Source organism: Aplidium turbinatum, chromosome 5 (genome assembly GCF_918807975.1).
Source record: "Aplidium turbinatum chromosome 5, kaAplTurb1.1, whole genome shotgun sequence".
NCBI classification, from domain to species: domain Eukaryota; kingdom Metazoa; phylum Chordata; class Ascidiacea; order Aplousobranchia; family Polyclinidae; genus Aplidium; species Aplidium turbinatum.
The window spans coordinates 8,510,483-8,530,642 of record NC_137476.1 but is presented as its reverse complement, the minus strand read 5'-3'; the positions used below and the strand labels follow the sequence as shown (position 1 = coordinate 8,530,642).

At 37.5% G+C, this 20,160-nt stretch overlaps 2 protein-coding genes and 1 long non-coding RNA gene across 3 annotated transcripts in view; 1 reads left to right on the top strand and 2 right to left on the bottom strand.

The window, feature by feature from the left end:
* The window catches only part of LOC145770402 (receptor-type tyrosine-protein phosphatase beta-like), a 203,247-nt gene that overhangs the window by 19,857 nt on the left and 163,230 nt on the right, over window positions 1-20,160 (top strand). The gene's annotated exons all lie outside the window — the stretch shown is intronic.
* Window positions 1-20,160, bottom strand: part of LOC145770908 (collagen alpha-1(XII) chain-like) — a 60,541-nt gene that overhangs the window by 9,086 nt on the left and 31,295 nt on the right. The window contains exons 7-13 of the mRNA XM_082582651.1: window positions 17,871-18,152; window positions 14,703-14,809; window positions 14,141-14,315; window positions 13,217-13,326; window positions 12,718-12,877; window positions 11,483-11,787; window positions 9,874-10,045 (exon numbers count right to left, since the gene is read on the bottom strand). Coding sequence (XP_082438777.1) covers window positions 9,881-10,045; window positions 11,483-11,787; window positions 12,718-12,877; window positions 13,217-13,326; window positions 14,141-14,315; window positions 14,703-14,809; window positions 17,871-18,152 — 1,304 coding nt within the window. The 3' untranslated portion in view covers window positions 9,874-9,880. The remainder of the gene's footprint in view (window positions 1-9,873; window positions 10,046-11,482; window positions 11,788-12,717; window positions 12,878-13,216; window positions 13,327-14,140; window positions 14,316-14,702; window positions 14,810-17,870; window positions 18,153-20,160) is intronic.
* On the bottom strand, window positions 177-9,161 carry LOC145770403 (uncharacterized). Its single transcript, XR_014289149.1, has 5 exons — window positions 9,156-9,161; window positions 8,205-8,310; window positions 7,903-7,938; window positions 5,102-5,185; window positions 177-891 (listed from the first exon to the last, which is right to left on the bottom strand). It is a non-coding gene; the product is annotated as an uncharacterized LOC145770403 (long non-coding RNA).

Genomic DNA, 20,160 nt, shown 5'->3' with positions numbered 1-20,160 from the left:
TCTTTCGCCCTGGGCGTGTGATCGAACCGTCTAGTAGCTGGTTCCCTCCGAAGTTTCCCTCAGGATAGCGGTGCCCGCCTCAAAGAGTTTTATCTGGTAAAGCGAATGATGTTCTAGTCTTTTCCGAGTTGAATGCGATCAACCAGGGCTTCCCCGCAAAAAAAATTCGCTCCTCCTTTCAATAGAATTTCAAAGTCTGCCCAATAAAATTGTGGAATTCGGTTCATATTTTACGTTGTTTACTTGTAAACTTTACAGAAAAGTACCGAATATCGAATATCGGATTCAACGCGCAAAAAAGTAAAGAATAGCAGCTAATCGATACTTATTTGAAAAAGAAAAGAGAACACGGATTCGATAGTGACAAAGTAAAGAATAACGCCATCGAATATCGATTCGTAATCGATAGTCCCAACCCTGATTACAGGCGACTACAACACACACGGTACATGATTACCGTTGTCATAATATGCATAGCAACATTACAGAAATAATTATTGCCCTTTCATATGATCAAAGGCATAAAAAAGTAAAAGTGCAATGACGTCATCCATAAATCTGGGGTCGGCCGCATAAACGAGTGAAAGTAGCAAGTTACAAGGTTTAGTTAAGTTCAAGGGATAAGTTTCAAGAAACGCATCTTCTTAGAATGTCCAACCAAATCACAGCTTCCTTCATGTCTGAGAGCTGTCTTCAATGTTGACGTAATTGCTATTTGACCCTGCGCCAACCATAGTATTGACGTATGTCGACGATTCATCGACCGTGGAGACATTTTCGTAGTTGTTGGGTATATCCTCATATGTGTGAACAACATGCCCAGAATTGATCTGAGAAGTGCTCATGTATCCGTTCTCGTCTTCCTCGAGAGGTGGTGGCGCCAGATTTCTTCTGTTAAAATATGAAAACGCATGTTTGTGAATTGTGATGTCGCACGACCATTTACTGAATTCAAGCAGCGACATAGGATACAATGGAAACTATGGTCTGCAGTCAAATCTGCACATTACAATGTCAAGTGGCCGATAATTTGCTTCAGGTTCGTGTGCTGCTCTGAGAATTAACCATCAACCGTCGGCTGCATTCAGGGCCTATGAGAGGGGGGTACGGAGGGTACGGTGTACCCTTGAGGGCCCAGGTCTGTGATTGTTGGGGGGCCCGGAATTGTGGTTTTATAGTTTACGGGCTTTTTTGTGTTTTTTAAAAACTATTTGAAAAAGGTACCGGTAGTTTCACGCTTATTTCACTTCAAAATGAATTTAGGAGTTGTAGCAGGAGCCGGAGTCAAAACTTTTGGAGCAGGAGCGGAGCCGAAGTAAAAAAAGTGACTTCATTCGCCTCTGCTAAGCATGTGGTGAATGCAAAAGTTAATGAAGAAAGGTGATTGGTCAGATGATTAATTTGATTGTGCTTTAACCAGATGTTATGTTTGAGCCTTGGTAGAGAGCTTGACTTGTTGTTCCAATTTAATTTAGAATAGGCCAATCCCATTCTCTGTTCTTATATACAATAGCCTACTTGTATTTTATGATGCTCAGTCTTATCTTATCTGGCAGCAGGGCAGCGTAGGCCTATATCAGGGGTTCCCAACCTGGGGGCCATGAGCCTTTTTCAAGGGGGCCTTGGCAAAATTTGAAAAATAATAATTTTTTTAATTTATCATCTCTAAGACCACTCCAACACTATATAACAAAAGAAATAAATTGAAATTTAATAAAAATGCCCACTTGGGAGATTTGATGCAAGAATTCAGCAAGTATTTCCCTGACATACCAGATCAAGCTGCTACACTAGTACAAGATCCTTTGCATGCAACCCGGTTGAGCTTTGAGAAAGATAGTTTTGACCACATTTTGGGCAAAACTAAGCAAATCGTAGGCCCTAAGCCTCATGAAATTGTCATGCCATTGCTGTTGCCTTTCCATCAATATATCGTTGTGATTGTGGGTTTTCAACAATGTTACTTCTGAAGACAAAGCAGCGTAGTGTCTTGGATATTCAATATGACATGCGGTATTCTCTTTCCAAAACCAAACCAGCAATTAAGACATTGTCATAGCAAAAACAAGCTCAACCATCACATTAACTGCATATGTAATAAATAATTAATGTACTATCATGTTTATTGCGTGTTGTATTTATATCATTCTAACTACCGGTACCGGTGTAACGGTCCAGGAGTTACTGCGGTCTGAAAGTTACCGTAACTTCTGGACCGTGTATACGCGGTCTGAAAGTTACTGCCAGTCCAGAAGTTACTAAAATAGGGTTTTCAGATTTGGCGCTGCAGCAGATTTGTATAAATGATTTCAACATTGGAAACATGTTGAACTTGAAGACTTATCCACCATTGCATCTTAACAACATGATTTACAGCAGAAACGTAATTGGGAATGAAGCGAAAATAAGATGAAAGTTAAAAGATGAGTTTTGTACTAGAAATTGTTGCTGTATTGGAATGAAATTTGAATTTGTAACCTAACAATTTACGTAGGCTATCATTTTAGCCTGATTTGTATTATACCATTTGAAGTTGTGTCCGTGCCTTTCGTGCGTTGGCAAATAAATTTGCATGGGGAGGTGATTGACTAACTTAGATCACGGGTCGGCAACCTTTAGCATTGAAAGAGCCATTTGATCTCGTCTCCATTAAACTAAAACCTGCTCGGAGCCGCACCATCTAACTGACTGCTTATAGCAAAAACCTTTACGCTTACAGGAAAGCCTTTTATTCGAATTATTCGGCCGCACCCTGTAGAACTGATTTGTAGTTACCATTCCAACAGCTGTCAACTTTTAACATGGCTGGGAAACACAAGTAATCGGTTCATGGTCAGATATAAACATACACATATTCTTTTAATGATTTTTTCGAGCAGTTAATGTGATTTTTGCTCCTGAACCTCATTGCATAGCGCATCCGCGTGAGCCAGAGGGCAGAGATAAAAGAGCCGCAGGTTGCCGACCGCTGGACTAGATCATCTAGATGACCACTTAGCCTATACTGTAGTCTTTTGCTGTCATCCTGATTGTGCTATAATGCAACCTACGATTCACAATGTAGTACCATATTATGAGTGTTTTATTGACTCATTGTAGGCTATATGGCGCTGTTGAAACAATTAATTTAATTGATCATCGCTCCAAACATTTCAAAGTTTAAATCGTGGTTATACGTGAATCGGTGGCATTTAATAAGCTACAGGTCTTAATATATCGTGCAAAGTTTGCTTTTGAAGGCTGACTTGTTAGCCGCTGGTCTTGAGTTGTAGTTGACGAACATAGTCTTTGACTATATTTTATGTAGGCCTATTTCATGAAAGTTAAAACCAAAGTTTTCTCGTGAATGAAGCACTGAGCCTATTTTTGGTCTGGTTTTTCATAACTACCGTTTTGAAGAAATATAAAGTAACTTAGGCTACATGTAGGCCAACCGGTAGTCAAAACGCCATCAACCTTCAGTGAGTAGGCGACCACAGTCTCACACGCGGGGAAGGCTTTAGCTTTTACGAAAGTGTTGAACACTTTGAAATTCCAATGAATTTCCGTTGGACTCCCAATCTCTCATCGAAAACACGTGGCACGAAACTTAAAGTCTAGAATTATGGTTTCGTGGTGAGAATATTTATCCTTGGGATTCATCTTTCGCATATACTTGCAGAGGGTTTAATCTACTGACCAAGTGAAGTTTCAGTCCATTTACAAGTTTTCGCAAAAGAATTTCGAAAAAGCACACCCACTTACAATAGCAGTAACTTTTGGACTGCTTCTGCGGCGTTGCAGTCTGGAAGTTACTGTCAGTCCAAAAGTTACCAGCGGTGCCCGGCGTTTTCGTAATCGATAGAAAAGCGAAAATTGTTTTAACTAAGTGTAATGAATTTATTGCTCTCAAACTAATGCAAGCTTTTCAATCAACATTACAAAATACTTATAATTATTAATCTGACCTTTTGAGAGGTTAAAAATTTAATTATTTTTCAAAACAAAATTAAATAAAATTTGAATGAAATATTTGGCAACTCTTGTAACTTTTGGCATGCAGTAACTCTTGGACTGCTACACCGGTTACTGTATAAACAAGTTTTTTAATTAAAATGACGTTTCTTAATTTTTTCAAAAGGTAGAAAAAAATAGGGAGGCCATTAATTTTTCAAAATTTTCAAAGGGGGCCACGGTGTAAAAAGGTTAGGAACCCCTGGCCTATATCATATGAGGTAAGTGACATATTTATCCTTCATATTCAATATTATTGTGCATATTAAATAATAGTTTTATTGCAGCCTGATACAGTGATACTATTATTTCGCACAGATGTCTCATGTCTTTACTAATTCTGCAGTAAATTGTTGTATAGTGTGCAATGTGCCTAAGCAAACATCACGCGTTTTGCCAACGAAGGGGGCCCGTAGTGAGAGGGGGGCCCGGAATGACTCTTTGTACCCTTAGTGAAAACTTCTCTCAGAGGCCCTGGCTGCATTGCCGAGTGGTGAGAGCCCTGGAAAGGCACTTGCGGTTCGACACCGCTCAAGAGCATGCGTCTATGTCTTTGGCAAGATACTTAAATTCTTAAAGGCATGCCTGAAAGTGGACACGAACATTGGCTTCCTAGCCTTCCCGTTCACTTAATCCAAATCTTCAACCACCGGGTGAAAGCCTGGATACGACGACGAGAATTAACCGAACTGTTAATGTATGTTCCTGAAGCGCCAGGTGTGGGAAAGATCGTGGTGGTGCTATTCAGTGGCGGAAAGTGGATGGAAAAATTCAGAGACAAGCGGAAACTTCACGTCAAATGCAGTGATCGAGTCTGCATCAGTGGTTCAAAGCCTCTACAAGCATGCCAAACTGCCAGAACTAAGCTCTCAAAGAAGCTTTGTCAGTCCGACGATAAAGATTTAATTAATTAAGATCAAGTTTGATGTTTTCAACATTCCACACTCGTTTATTCTTTCATCAACTTTTCAAATAAATCGCATCCTATTTTGGGTAACGTCTGCAGACGTTGAACCAATGTGAAAAAAGATTGGTTTGTTACCTGGGCTGGTCTTAGACCGGGGGGCACTTACTAAAAGAGGAAAGACTTGAAGTTATCTCTTCTTACCTTTCAACAGAGTGTGCGTTTCCAATCTGGGAAGGCGACAAATATCCATTGTTGTCTTCTTCGAGGCGTGGAGATGAGGCATTTCTGCGATGGTAAATACGAATTGCAGGCCTACTTAACTTTTGTTATGCATGACCATGGGGGCAAAAAAGAGTGATAAATTGGAAAAGTCCTCTTACAAATAAGTTCTTATACTATGCACAGAAGACACATATTGAGAACACCGCTTTGAAAGTTTAGTCTTCTGGTAACTTGTAGGTGATTTGCATCACTAAAACTGAAATCAATTCATCGAAAATTGATGGATATCTTAGCATGTTTAACTGGTCAATGGTCTCATAATCATAGCGACCTATACGCAGGCTTTGCCAAAGAGCAAAGCTACAGTTATGACAGGAGATTGATGTATTTTGAACTAGGCTAACTTTACTTTATATCTTTTTAAATATTGTCAAAGTATGATTAGTGAATCTCAAATCACTGCAAAACTCCTGGATTTATTTGAAAAAGAAATACAAATTTCTTCCTGCTACCAGTGTTGCCAGATGCTCTTCGGATTTCCAACACAAATGCTAAAATCTAGTAGTCCACTGTTTGCTTGTCAAAAGTAGGGACAGTGGAATACCGGGACGACTCACTTTAATGATTTTTCTTGCAAAATGGACAGCTGGAGGGTTACTAAGAAGTTCAAAAATTAGCAGAACTGCACAACGTTTTCTTTGATTCTAGGTAAATTCATTCTCATCAAATGAATTGCTATATTTGGTTAAAATTTTGGGTGGTAGAAAATCTGCAAAACCTTACTGCAGCAGTGTGAGGCTACGTACCATTACTACTGTAGCGTGGATTCTACCCCTGCATTATCATAATTTGAATACTATTAAATAAACATGATATTACATATTTTTATACATTCGTTTTGGCGATACAAACTTTGTACACACGTGGGCAGGTCATATAAACTGCACCTGAGTATGCAACATTATGGCAGTAGACCTCAAGCTGTAGTTGCATCAAATTTTGTCATAACATTGTGACCCTCCAGTTGTCCACCTGAATTTTGAGTAAGCAATCCCCTACTTCTACCATCCCTAGTCAAAAGTAACCCAAAATACAGAGATACATAGAATTACGGGATGAACTACTTGGCAACGTTATTTAACAAGTGAAGAGTAAAGTACTGCCAGGTATTTTTTTAATTTTTAGAAACAACTTAGCCTAAGATATTTTTTTGACATTTTTAAAGCAGTGGTTTTTTAAAGCACTTCTTTTGTGCAACTTTAAACTTCGGGTTAGTTTTAAACAAGCAAGCTTTGCCTGACTACTGCTCTAAAAATGTCAAAAAAGTGTTTTTAAATTTTTTTCTTAAATTAAAAAAAATATCTGGCAGTACTTTACCCTCCACTTGTCAGAGAGCGTAGCCATGTTGATCATCCCGTAATTCGTTGAATCCCTGGTTTGTCAAAAGTAACCCAAAATTACACAATTATCAACTACAGTAATTAATACCCAGACAAGAACATAGCAGATTAGCCTCCAGTCAATATTTAAGCTTGCATGTTGAGTCGTTGACATGGTTTGCGAAGCCTGTATACTAGTTTAAAAGTGTGGAAAAAATGAAACACCCTACTATGTAAGCCACCATCGCCTAAGAACACTAACAGTAGAGCAGCAAATAGTCAAATGTTGACAGCGTGGCCTTGATACAACGCTCGAAATGGCCTCGGTTCGACACCGAAGTGGACACAAAAATTGGCTGTTTGCCTTTCTCTCGACTTATTTTATATCTTCAGCCACCAGGCGTAAACCTTGATACGATAAAATGTAAATTTTAAGCCAATACTACAAGTCAACAATTACGTGGCATGCGGCGGGTATTTCCCTAACCCCGCAGAACATTACTTTGATTTCGCAGTAGACACAAATCAATTTATTTTCTCTTAACGATTACGCTGGACAAATGAAACTTGATTTAAAAGATTTGCGATCACGCAACTTATCGTTCTTGATGGGACGAGACTGTCTATGAGACGGTGCACACAAGAATCATATTTCATGCCAAAATCGTTGAAAATCGTCTCAGTCGTACGATCTAAGTAGTTCATAACATTGTCTAGTTTTGTATAGCCACAAAATACGATTTTTTTTAGTCAAGTTCTGATGATGCCATGGACAGACGTTGTTACATGCAAATGAACGTCAAACTTTGAATAAAACGTTTTGCTTGCAACCATTTTAGCAACTTCAACAGGAAAATTTTTTCAGAAATTATTGCAAAATGTGGTCATTGACAATAATATGGTAGGAACAACGCAATGCTTGAGACCTGCCGTACTGAAATCTTTCTACCTCTTGATAGATGACCTGCTGGATTTAATGTAAACGTGAAAATCATTTTTGAAATTTAGATTGAAAAAATAATGCACAATCCTTCTTTACTTAAAAACAATGTTTTTCAAACATTTCTGGAAAAACATGAAAAACTGTAAAAAAACATTTACACTTCAGAATAATTGAAAAAACACTTTTCCGTGTCTTGATTGTTCGTGCTGTAACAAACCGTTGCGCTGTATTTCATTATGACAAACATCACTTTTGTTCTAGACTGTGCAGTGTGCATATTACCTTGGTCATGGGGGGTTGCGGTGGAACATGTCCGAATAACAAACGAATAAGCAATAAGCATGCTTACGATTAATTAGACCAAATAAATAAATCAAAAGAAAAAAAGAATGATTAAAGGAAAAAAAAAATCAGTAACAAATTAAAAAAAAATAATTTAAGATGCGTAAAGTATTCACTTAAGTGCAACTTCTGGGTGTGACTGTTCATCGATTCTGCGAGAAAAAAAAATTAGTTTCAGAGTTAAACAAAATAAAATAATGTAGCAGCTTTGCTGAACATAGAGTTGAGACAAGTAGGCTATGTAGCCAAATAAAAAACAAAAAAATGAAAAAATACTACACACAAACTAATAAAGACTATATAAAATGAAAACATTTTCAGATGCTCACTTTATAAAGTTAAATTTTGAAAACAAAACCGGTCAGTGGTCACACTTCATTTCTAGAATCGTTTGCTGAAGTTAAGAATCACAACTCACTGTTTCCCTCCACACGCCTTTCGTGAGCGATAATAGAACGCCCCGAGAACAACAATGATGACAGATAAGCATGCCACGATTGGTCCCACGATGGCGCCCACGTTGTCTGAAAAGAAGTTCAAGCATTACTCTGTCGCCTTTCCAATGACCTTATATGATGCGACTGATGCGTATCCCAGACGCAGACGTTGAATCAATGCAAAAACGGTAACGTTGCTGTCTTGGTGAGTGTTGCTCCAACAATGTGACAAAGTAGAGATTAAAGAGTTTTTGACATGTAATGAGGAAAGGTAGAACAAAAAAAGTCATTATCACAGGAGAAATTCATAAAAAAACACCGACTACGATGCCTGAACAACATTGAGGATCAAGATCAATGAGAGCAACAGAGATAACACCGAGTGGTGAAAGAGAGCTGAGTACAAAAAAACTCAATGCGATGCCAAACTAAAGTAAAAAAAGAACAGGCAATTATTTGCGTACAGAGCGTGTCACAGAAATGAAACTGTTGGTTGCATCATCCTTTGGTGACACCGAACACACCAAACATGATACATATGATATAGAAATGAACTAATGCATGAGTCATCTTCAACCTAGTTTGCCACCTCTCTCTTAAAATAGCTCACTAGGAACTTGTTCGCACAACTGAGTTAATAGAAACTCTTTTCAAAGAAAATATAACCATTAATACTTTACAAAACTTTTTCAATAAACCACATTTGTCTGATACGGTACTATCATGCATGGAATAAAGACATGGTTACTTACACAACTTGAATTTGCAGGAAATGAAAAAAAGGAAAATAATTTTATCCCACAACAACAAGAAACAATAAAAAGATTTCATCTTCAAGTGAAGTGTCAAAGTATATAAACATCCGCAATTAACAGCATTCACTTTATGATTACAAATACACTTGATATGATTCAATTAACCAACCAACTAACCTGGTTGTCTGACTACCCATCCAAGTCCGTGACAAGAAGACGATTTGAAAAATAAAACAACACAGTTTAGTTTAAAGCTATTGCGAGCAAAAATGGAGTGCAGCCATAACCACACGTTAGTTGTCACTAGGCCTTGCAGTAACTGTGCCAGTGAAGGTACCAATAGATGTTGAAGTATTAAGCGCCAAAAGCTAACACCGGCCAAAGGAGAATTAGCTGTTTTGAAATGAAGAATGAGTTCGGAAATCCATTGTCGCAACATTCCTGAGTTCGTTGGTGGCAAACAGTGACCCTTGTGTAACATTGTACACTTGAATCGTGCCTGCCATACACAAAGCTATTCTTCTTCGTTTGGATCTCTGGGGGGACGAGGGTCTATCTTGTTACCACCCCAGATAGGTTATGGTTTTCGGACTACACCGAAAGGCTCCATAATAGTATGCATATGTACGACTGTAAGTAGCCTATACCACAAACAAATTTTTCTGGTGCTGTAAATGTACTGTCAAATATTATTTCGACAGAGTTTCATTCACTATGGTCGGTCCTGCCACAAATGTTCATAACTGAACATTTCCCTTCACAATTGAAGCATCACAATTGTTGCCAGCAACTATCAAGCAAGCCTTGAAACATATTTAACTGCATGATCTAACCATCCTTTGATAGCAATAGTGATAGTGAAGCAATCGATTTACCAAAGCAAAGCTGGTTGAACGAAGAAGTCACTCACGTGTTGTAATTGGAGTCCAAGTGGTTGCCACAAGCACTCCATTGCCTTCTGTCTTGGCTGCTACAGCGACTCTGTATAGGGTGTTTGGTTCCAATGAAGGGTTGATGTAGATTACACCCCATGGTGACATAGATTGAGTCCCATCTCCAATTACAAACTAAAGAAACGGTCGATAAGTTATCGCTACCATAATTGCTGGAAATTTGTCACTGAATGACGTATATATACTCAAGCTAGAACGGCTAAAAATTTTAGAATTTTTGCAGCATCCAATCTTACTTGTAGATTTTATTTTTTTATCATAATAACTTGCAGCATACTGTCGAACAGTAAAAAATAGCTAAATCGTACAACAAAGTAGTCTGTGTTTCTTTTTGGTTACTAGTGTCACTACTTCAAAATCCCAGATACAACAACACTTCCCACTAATCCAATGGATTGTGTCTGTTTCAACTTTATCAGTGTTTTTACGCGGCTTTTAATCAAGTAAACAACAAACGTATACAAATAAAGATAAGTTTAATTTACTCACAGTAAAAATCATTATATATTTCACAAGTGTATTACAAACGACCTGTTTTAACCTGCTGCTGCGGGTTCATTGTGGTAATAGCGATTTGTCACGAGCTTTTGAAACACAGTTACCTAGTCATTTGCAATGACGAGTACATAACTACATTAACTAGTCATAGTTGAGAAGGAGCGATCTTTCTGACGTCAGCACTACCTGACCACTCACTATAGAACAGCGAGCATTGTGATTTACGAGTACATAACTAGTCATAGTCATTTGCAATGACGAGTACATAACTAGTCATAGCAAATGACTAGGGAGCTGTTCTAAAAGCTCGTGACAAAGTCCTAAAAGTCTACATGACCACATCGTATGAACTCTTTATGCCTGCTTAGTTTACCCCAAATATATATAGAAATTCACCGTTTTTTTTTAATAACCAATATATTGTTATTGTTCATTTTTAATTGTTTTGGCAGCCATCTTGGATTGCTATATTGAATTTATAGACTATCAGATAATTCAACAATTCTGAGAATGGTCTCATTGACTTCACAGGGTATAAAAACCTAGATATAGCAAGTTTTGGTGATATGATAACCGAGTTATGATCAATTTACTGTTATTTTAATGGTTTGGCGGTCATCTTGAAAGCCATCTTGAAAACAACCACTTTCCGGAAGTTGGATTCCTTAAGATTTTGACTATGTTAATACTGACACCCAATATTAATCAAATCAGTTGAAAAACCTTTTGTTGCAATTTTATTGGGGTCAAACCATATATGCCCCTACCTACACTACCTCAGCGAACTCGCAGCATCAGGCTAAAACAGGTCGCTTGTATGTGCACTCGTAAAATAAACAACAACCATGCTGCTAAAAGCGAAACTCAATCTATTATAAAAATCATTATTCTTGTTTTCATCAGAAATCGTATCACGTTGTAGTTTAGTTTCTATTTTGAAAATAATTGTACTAAAAAAAATCTGTTTAAAAACTGTCACCCTATCACTATAACTCATAAATCACTAACTGAAATAACTCATTTAACATATTATTTAAGACTTCAACTGCTCACTGTGATTTCCGCATTCTCAGCATCCCTTCGAGATTTTGCTCCTGCCTCCACTCTCGTACCATCCTTATCCGTCCAAAGAGCGACACATTCATTAAAGTTTGGATCCCATGAGCTTGTAGGGCAGGTCTCGTTCTTAGTCACGTCGGGAGCTGCTGTGCCCTCTCCCTTGGTCAAGTAGACGCCAAAGGACTCGATGGGTCCGTTGACATCGGAGAAGGTTCCAGAAGGAAGAGTGAAGGATATTAAGCTCGGGGAAGTGGCAGAGTCAGGATTCAGTGATATGGTTGCATTAGGTCGCGACGGTGCTGAAAAGTTATCGCACTTTATGAGATAATATTTCCAGACTTATGTACAAATACAAAGTTGTTTCTTCCAACTAACCACCTGCAATAACCAAACAATCCATTCATTTTGAAAAAAGTGTGCGGTTTCAGCATTTGAAATGTTACTCATTTTCTGCAGGGATTCATAGAAGTAGGAGATCGCCAACTCGGCTGCGGTATCCGACATGCGGAGGTAGGTATAAGTGTTGGCAGACATTTTTTAAATTTTATAGAAAAAAATATCATTTTGGCATTTGTAAAGCAGTGGTCGCCAAAACTTGCCTGTAAACAATTTATTCTTAAACTAATCTAAAGCAATTTTATTATTCACTAATCAAACTATCATAATTTTTGCAAATTTAACCTCTCCTGCCAATAAAACACATTGCCTGAAAAATAATTATTGGCTTCAACGCTTAAAACATGAAGCTTTATATTCCTGAGGTGTATTTTAAGTTTCTCAAGTTTTTTTTTTGTTCTTAAATTCTTAGTAATATATTTTTTAAACCTGTAGGATTTATTCAATCTAAGTTTTGTACATAAAGTTACATTCTTATTGCAAAGTAACACAACTAAAAATTGCTTGAACTCAATCTTGTTCGACTTTAAACTTTAGGTTAGTTTTGTACGGACAAGCTTCGGGCGACCACTGACTTACTTTTTAATTGAAAAAAAAAATTTTTTTCTAAAGATTTAAAAAATATCTGGCAGCACTTTTACTACCACTTGTCGAATATCGCAACCGAGTTGGTTATCCCGTAATTCTATGAATCCCTGATTTTCGGAAAATTAAACACAGTTTAGCTTCAGCTTTCAACTTCAAACACTCCCATACAAAATCAACTGTCAATTAAACCTAACTTGGCAACGTTATCAGTCACTCTAAAACCGGGTTTTATGAAGTGTACTCACGTGCTGTTAACGTTGTGAACGTTTCTACGTACGATGAGGATCGATCAGGCATCCCATCTATACCGATGATCACAGCATGCATTGTTATGGTGTAGTCAGTATTAGGGGCAAGGGTGTCAAATGTGATTGTTCTTTGTGTATTGCTTATATCTGATATAAGCTGAAACAAAGTTTAAAATTAGAGAGAATTTAATTGAATAATTTGACTTTGGTAACTTCTGCAGGCGTCCAAATAAGCACTCTAATTGAAAAACGCACTTTATAAACCAAAAAATGACTAGAGTTGGTGAGAGAAGACATTAGTGCTAAGAACTTAAACAGAATCAAATCCAACAACCGGGAAGCATGGCAAAAGGATAGCAAAAACTGGCGGACCCCTGCTAGCGGGGACAAACGCCAGGTCTCATCTACTGGAGAAAAGACAAATAGACGATGATAATGATAACCGCAGCCATAAGTCAATATCAAGTTAATATCTAATTGCAGTATATTGACTTACTTCACTATCTCTCTCCACTTCATAAAAGTCGACGTTACCGACAGGGTCTTCCCACGTTAGCGTCAACTCTTCTTGACCAGTAACCCCGGATGCAACCGGTTGTTCTGGCTCTGCATGCAGAAATACTTTGTTCACTGAGTAGTGACAATACGTAACCAACAGGGTCTTGCCACCAACCGTCACCTCTTTCTTTGACTAAATAGCACGGACACATTCAGTAGGCCTGGTTCTATAATCATATGTCTATATGTTCATAAAACGTAAAAATCCGCATACTTCATCACCATTCATCACTTTAATCATAAGTTTCAAAAATTGGTTTGCTTCTTCAAAAAAATCGTGAGCAATAATATGCCACAAAAATGTTTTATTGCTAATTGCTCTGCCAATTCTCCTCGAATGCACAAGAAACCAAGAAAGCCACACAGCTTGTGTTTCAAAGTCGGCTTCATCAAAATCACCTTTTGCAACTTGTGCGATGCTTTTTTAAACTAGATTGATTCAATACATCTACGTACACTCCAAGCTCCAGCAAACATTTGCCATGTAATAAACATTTCTTACTTTGGCGTATGCTCCACTCGTAATCTATGCTTTCCATACAAAAGTAGCCTGTTGCATATTTTCACAAATTTATCACGAAGGAATAAAGTACCAAAGACACAACAATACAACAGGGTTGAGCATTATAACAATATATTTTACATATTTACAAATAGTTTTAACAGTCGAACGTTCAACTGTTAAAACTATTTGTACATATGTAAAATATATTGTTATAATGCTCAACCCTGTTGTATTGTTGTGTCTTGCCTGTCGTTGGTACAAGAAAGCAAAATCTCTTCCGAAACTATAAAGAATAAAGTACTTCGCTCTAAATCACTAAAATACAATTGCGAAGTTGCTTGCAAAGCGAACACTAACTTGAGTTAGCACTGGCAACACTGGAAGAGCTATCCAAGCCTTTGCTGTTGACAACAACAGATATGGTGTAATTGTGGCCTGGTAGCACTGATATTTGGCTGCTGGTGTCAACAAATTCAGTTGAGACCCTGCCAGCTGGACTGGCCGATGAATCAGTTGTGCTGACGTAATTGATCTGCAAGAAGGGAACAAATCAATCAATAAACTGTGCTCTTTTCCGACCATTTGGACTGTTCAAATGTAGGTATGAAGACACAATGGTAGTGCCTAAACCAGATGTTTTTTGTGAAACTAAAGCACAATAAAATTCATAATTATAGAAAGCCAAAGTCAGTAACCTGAAAGATAGTTCTATATCTTCATTTTTAGCATCGAATTCCTATTTTCAAATAAATAGCTATTAACAAATCATCTTGACCAAAAATAAAGAGTCAGAATAAGCACATAAGCTATGAAACCAATAATCTTAATTTACAACAAAGTTTTTGTATAAACTAACGCAGTTTGTACAACTTGCCACCAACACAACCAGCAAATGCATCAAGTCAGAACATCAACTCACAGTGATGGTGTCCCCGCTTCCGTCAGTACTGGCCCATCTCAAATCTATTTGGGTAGTTTCACTTCCAGGCGACTGATCAGCAACGAGATTCTTCACCGTATCAGGATCTATTGGATTAGAAGACATGCTTTTTAGGTGAATGCAACACATATGCTAGACGCTAGTGCAAAAACAGCATTTAATAAAAATCTAAAAAAAAAATCTTGACATCAATCTTCTTCTTCTCTCGTGTTGTCGCTATATGTCAGGGCATCCGTTGGTTAGCCACTGCCTGGTGTCGTCATCGATAGAAACTAGGCCTTCCATACCATGAGGTGGTCTGTATAGCCGGCAATCCTTGATAATGTGGGCTGCCGTCTGCATTTCACCACACTCACAAGCAGCGCTCTCTGCCAAGCCCCAGCGCAACATGTCTGCACCATAGCGTCCAACACCAGTGAGCAAACGGTTACGCCTTGATGAGGCAAGTCTAGAGAGGCCATGACCCAGCTGGTTCTCGGGCGAGGATCTGAATACTTGGCGAAGTGGGGATGTGCTGCTTGACCATTGTTCACACCACGCCGCGTGGCACCACTGTTTGCTAGGGCTTCTACCAGAAGCTGCCAGAAGTCTTGTGCAGCGCGTACAAATGGCTTTCTTGACATCAATGAATTGTAAGAAATTGTCCATCTGATTCAGTTGGAATAAGTAGATAAAAAAAAGAAAGATTTTTATAGTTGTAAGGTATGTTTCAGGAACCTATCAAGAAGCATTCAATAATGCTTTTACATGTTTTACTACTAAAACATAGAGTTCAAGCATAGTAGATCCGTCTCCAGTCTAATTTGAAGTTACACGTTGACATTACCGGTGAACATATGCAGTAGGTCGCCTTGGTTTAGAATCAATGAACATGAACTTGGTGTGGACATTTTATGACATAACTAAGTGCCTCACATCAGCAACATACTCTGCCACGACATAAAATGGTTTCACGACATAAATATTGGTTAGCCAAGTAAAGGTTACAGGTTATCCATCAAAAGAAGATAGTTTGATGCCATACATCAAAATAGCGATATCAGAAAGTGGTGGAATTACTATCTAGACCAGTGGTGTCTGGCACGTGTGGCAAACATGCCAAATTTGGCATGCGGCGTAGCCTATTTGAAAATGGTTCTCGAGTTCTTGCGATATTCCAAAATCTTAGGATTCGTTACACAGTCAATTGTTGGAAGAGGATTTGACATTATTGACAATTTTCTAAATTAGCCCTTTTTTAATTTATCTACAGACATGCAGACGAAACAGCAGTAATTGCGAAGCGTTGTTCTACTATTGTGTGATTATTATACTGCGATGGAGGTTTGCAATAGAGGTGTACGGAGTGAGGCTTTCTAGACTCCTGCTCCACTACGACTCCGAAATCTGTGACTGGAAACTTCATTTTTTCTTTCAATGTTTTGGGAATATTGACTTCAAACTGCACTCCGGTTCCCGGCGCAAACCATAAATTGCAACCTGGATTTTTTTATACTATAAAACTTATACTTTCCCAACCTCCTGCCATAAAAAAGCATCTTTTCAAATGAAAAAATACTGCTTGGAAAAGAAAACAATACAAGTACACAAAATTAACGCGCCATACACTTGAAGTTTTCACCAACAAGTGACAGGGATGCACCATAGTTTTCAGATACGAACATTTTTCACACAACACATCGTGGTAAAAAGACACCAGACTCCAGCTTCTGTCAAAACATTTCAGACTCCGGCTCCACTCCGACCGAAACTGCGGCTCCTGTAGGGCTACACCTCTGGTTTGCACAAAAATGCACATTCAAACAAAGCCAGGCAAATGTACATTCATGCCAGGCAAACAAAAGAAATTGTGCATCATACGTCATTGCGAAAAATATTGCTCGTTCTGCAAGACCACTGCAAAACTGGGCATTGTTCAAATAAGTTTTACAAGATCAGTTATGAAAAACGTGTATCAGGAACAATCGATACTTTATTTTTCCTCTTGGCTGGAGGAAAAAATCTATCTAGTTCTATTGAGGAATGCTTGTTTCTGGATTAGGCCTATTCAGCTTGGAAGCAAATTCGATTCGAACTGGAATTCTCTGTCATGAAAATTAACAAATCCTAATTGCGCAGCCAGCTCACCGACGGACGGTCAGATGCAGTGATGCGCATTGATACTACGCCGTTGAAGGTCCATCATTCGTGTTTGATTGAAAGCAAATCTTTTGCAAAGAAGCAGTTTTGGTCATTGTAAATGATTCGCATCGTTAAATAAATAAATATTTTTCTAGTAGGCTATTAATGACTGTTTTATTTCTTATGAACATCAATTTGTTAATACTGCATTAAAAAGAATTAGTTAAACATAACTATCACACGTTGGCACGGGAAGGAATTATAAAATAAAAATTGGCACCCAAGCCTGTTTGAGTTAGACACCCCTGATGTAGACAAAAAGTCAACATAAAAGCAAATGAAAAGATTGACAGCAAAGAATAGTAGCATGACGTCATAGCCCAGCAGATGAAGACATCACTCGTTTAAATCATGTTGTTGAAGAAGCTACTGCAGCAACAGCATTCCCTTTCCATTTAAGAAAGTTGTTTCAAAAAACCTTCTCAAAATGACTTGGATACATTTTCTCAAAAAAATTATACATAAATCAGATGAAATACCATCGTCAATGCGTAGAGGCGTTTTGTAAATTACAATTACGTACGTTACATCCAACTTCTCAAACTAAATAAACACAAAAATTCATCTGGTTTTTGTCTGCTGATATTTTTTTCGTAGCTATGGTTTTTGCATCAAGAGGATATCAATAAGTTTATTCAAGGTTGAGTGAGCACAGTTGAGAAACCACTGTTATCTAATTCTAATTAACCATGAGGCAGCATTTCCACGTTATAATGATCCGCACTGTTTACTTTCACTAATATCCAACTCTTGCCTATTTCATCAGCAATAAAATTGTTTATTCAAAACATTATGCAAATGGCTCAGTGGCTCACCTGTGACTCCGTCAACTGCATTCGAAACTTCACCCCGTTCACTCTCATATATGGCCGCCAATACCGACAAGTTTATTATAAAATAAGTTTATTGAAGTTTAAGTCATAACACTACTAATTTGATTGTTAAAATATTACGCAAATAGCTCACCTGTGGTTCCATTAACTGCATCCGATACTTCACCCTGTCCACCCTGAAATATGGCTACCATAGTTATCCTGTATCGTGTGTTGGAAATGAGGTCGGTGATTCGCTCTGAAGTAGTCGCAGCACCAGCAAATGCTTTGAATCCAAAGTCGTCAGGTGATGTCCATGAAACTTCGTATCCAGTGATTGTTACAGCATTTCCACCATTTGGTGGTGCTGTCCAACTTATATTAAGAGTTGTTGATGTGGCGCTATCCACACTTAAATCAGTCGGCTGTGCAACATCTACAAACAAATCAAAAACAAAACATTCACGTCAAACTTGTAACGACATAAACTCAAGATCCACCATGTTTCTTCATTTTTACATATTTGGTACATATTTTAGAGTAATTTTCATAACTGTTGGAATTTTTTGATATCTTGTGTCGTTTTCAAGTTATCGCAATTTAAAGTTTTACATTTTTGCCACTAGTAGCGCCATTGTGCGTGGGAATATTTTGCGAAAAATACTCTAAAGTCACCATTCCTTGTCCAATTATGATGAACAAAGTGTCTATTCCTATGTTCTCAGGGGTGAGGAATTCAATTATGTTATTAAAATATCAAAAAAACAATTGCTTGATATGAAAATCCTCTCATGTTATTTTTTAAAAATTCCTCAAACTTTAAGGTCCCCCCACTCCTCCATGATTGCATAAATTTTTTTTCTGATTGGCTCCATTTTGTAAAGTGATTGTTTAATGTTTAGTTACCAAGAAATGAAAATCTTTCATTGAAATTTTCTCTAAGTGGTTTTATCACTTTAATTGTTAGCATACCTATTGCAAGCTAATAATAAGATTTAAGCTATTGTGAAGTCTTGGACAACAATTATGACTTCACAAAGACATAAAAATGATGTGGTTAACCACAATTTAAAATAAAATAAACAATATCACACCAAATCAGAAATCAATTAATTAAAATGTAGAGCTTTCACTACACAAGTGTGGCTTCTTCAGTATAATCTTATTCAACCGGCTCAGTGGCTTGGTGGTGAGTACGCCCACCTCTGAATCGGTAGGCATGGTTCGATACCCTGTCGGCTCATACCAAAGACTTTTTAAAAATGGTACTGAATCTAATTTCTGCTTGGCACTGAGCAATGGAGTGGATTCGGGTAATATTGCACTCAGTTGCGCCTCTATACGGCTGCATTGACACTGACTACTTTGTAAAGCGCTGAGAAGCAACGCATTCTGCGATGGATACAGCGCTATATAAAAACTAACATTATTATTATTATAAACAGAAACTATTGAAAATATTCAAATATAATTCTATTTGAATAAGATTATACTGAAGAAGCCACACTCGTGTAGTGAAAGCTCTCTATTTTAATGAATTGATTTTTCTGACTTGGTGTGATATTGTTTATTTTAAATTGAGGTTGACCACATCATTTTATGTCTTTGTGAAGTCATAATTGTTGTCCAAGACTTCACAATAGCTTAAATATAATTATTAGCTTGCAATAGGTATGCTAACAATTAAAGTGATAAAAACACTTAGAGAAAAGTTCAATGAAAGATTATTCATTTCTTGGTAATTAAACAATCACTTTACAAAATGGAGTCAATCAGAAAAAAAAATTATGCAATCATGGGGGAGTGGGGGGACCTTAAAGTTTTAGGAATTAAAAAAAAAATTACCATGAAGATTTTCATATCAAGCAATTGTTTTTTTGATATTTTAATAGCATAATTGAATTCCTCACCCCTGAGAACGTAAGAATAGACACTTTGTTCATCATAATTGGACAAGAAATGGTGACTTTAGAGCATTTTTTACAAAACATTCCCACGCACAATGGCGCCACTACTGGCAAAAATGTAAAACTTTAAATTGCGATAACTTGAAAACGACACAAGATATCAAAAAAATTCCAACAGTTATGAAAATCATTCTAAAATATGTACCAAATATGTAAAAATGAAGAAAATCTAAGAGATGGTGGAGTAAAATTTCTTCAAAATTTGTTGAATTATAATGAAACGACTCATACACAAATCAGATGAAATACCATCGATGATGCGTAGAGGCGTTTTGTAAATTACAATTACGTACGTTACATCCAACTTCTCAAACTAAATAAACACAAAAATTCATCTGGTTTTTGTCTGCTGATATTTTTTTGTAGCTATGGTTTTTGCATCAAGAGGATATCAATAAGTTTATTCAAGGTTGAGTGAGCACAGTTGAGAAACCACTGTCTTCTAATTCCAATTAACCATGAGGCCGCATTTCCACG